This window comes from Meleagris gallopavo, chromosome 17 (genome assembly GCF_000146605.3).
Source record: "Meleagris gallopavo isolate NT-WF06-2002-E0010 breed Aviagen turkey brand Nicholas breeding stock chromosome 17, Turkey_5.1, whole genome shotgun sequence".
NCBI classification, from domain to species: domain Eukaryota; kingdom Metazoa; phylum Chordata; class Aves; order Galliformes; family Phasianidae; genus Meleagris; species Meleagris gallopavo.
Window position 1 is genome coordinate 10523663 of NC_015027.2, and position 969 is coordinate 10524631.

The following is a 969-nucleotide window of genomic DNA, read 5'->3' on the forward strand; positions in this document are numbered from 1 at the left end:
CGCCGTCGTGCCGCCGCCGCCCGGCTCCGCTCGCGGGTTTTCCAGCGTCCGTCAGCGCTGCGGTGCGCGGAGCGCCGCGTCCCGTTCTGTTGGCGGTGCCGGTCGGTTTAATGCGCGGAGCCGCGGAGCACGTGGGTGGCGGTGCCGGCGGTGCGGACCGCGCCGTTCTGCTCGCAAACTTTGTTTCCGAACGTGAACACGAGCGGCTGACAGCTCGCTGCTTCGTGCACCCGCCGTCGGCTTGCGGGCTGCGATCCCCCGCATCGTTCCGCGCTGTCCGCGGGTGCTGTCAGGTCGCCGTGCCCTATTTGCCACACGGTGAGTTGTGTCTGTCAGCGCACTGCCCGGCGGAGCGCTCCTCTGCCGTCGGATTGCGGGAGAAGACGGGCTGCTCTGCTCCCCTCTGATCTCCAACAGTCGGGGGCTTTCACGTTTTCTTGTGGGTGTGCTTTTACACGACACGGGAGGGGTGGTGGAAAAGCAGCCGAAAAGCTGTCACGCTTATTATTAACAGGCTACTTCCTTATTTGAAGGCCGTCGATCCGAGCAGGGTGATTTGATTGCCTGTGGCTGAGCGCTGTGCAATGAACACGCGGTTGCGTTGCTGCTTCCGAGGGTGGCTGTGTGTCCTCCCGGCACTGCCCTCCTATCGCTGGCTGCAATCACTGTGCTGAGCTTTCTTTTTGATTCATTGGGTGATGTGTGCTTTAGGAAGCGCTGCTCTCATACGCGTATGTTGCCTGTGGATGAATGTATGGATATCTTAAGGAAGAAAAAGGGAATCCCTCTCCCTGTGTAACTTCTCTGACTGTTTCGCAGGTAGCAGACATTCAGGCTTTTCATTTCAATCTGCTGTGGCCGCATCTCAGTGCACAGAACTTGATTGTATGGCACGCACCACCTAAAATCATCATCGGGATTGCATGGCAGGAGCTGTAATCTGTGTGAACCTCAGCTCCTAATTAATGA

At 58.4% G+C, this 969-nt stretch overlaps 1 protein-coding gene across 1 annotated transcript in view; it reads right to left on the minus strand.

Moving 5' to 3' along the window:
• Nucleotides 1-264, minus strand: part of PEBP1 (phosphatidylethanolamine binding protein 1) — a 2432-nt gene extending 2168 nt beyond the window's left edge. The window contains exon 1 of the mRNA XM_003211090.2: nt 180-264. Coding sequence (XP_003211138.2) covers nt 180-264 — 85 coding nt within the window. The remainder of the gene's footprint in view (nt 1-179) is intronic.
• Nucleotides 265-969: the final 705 nt, after the last annotated feature.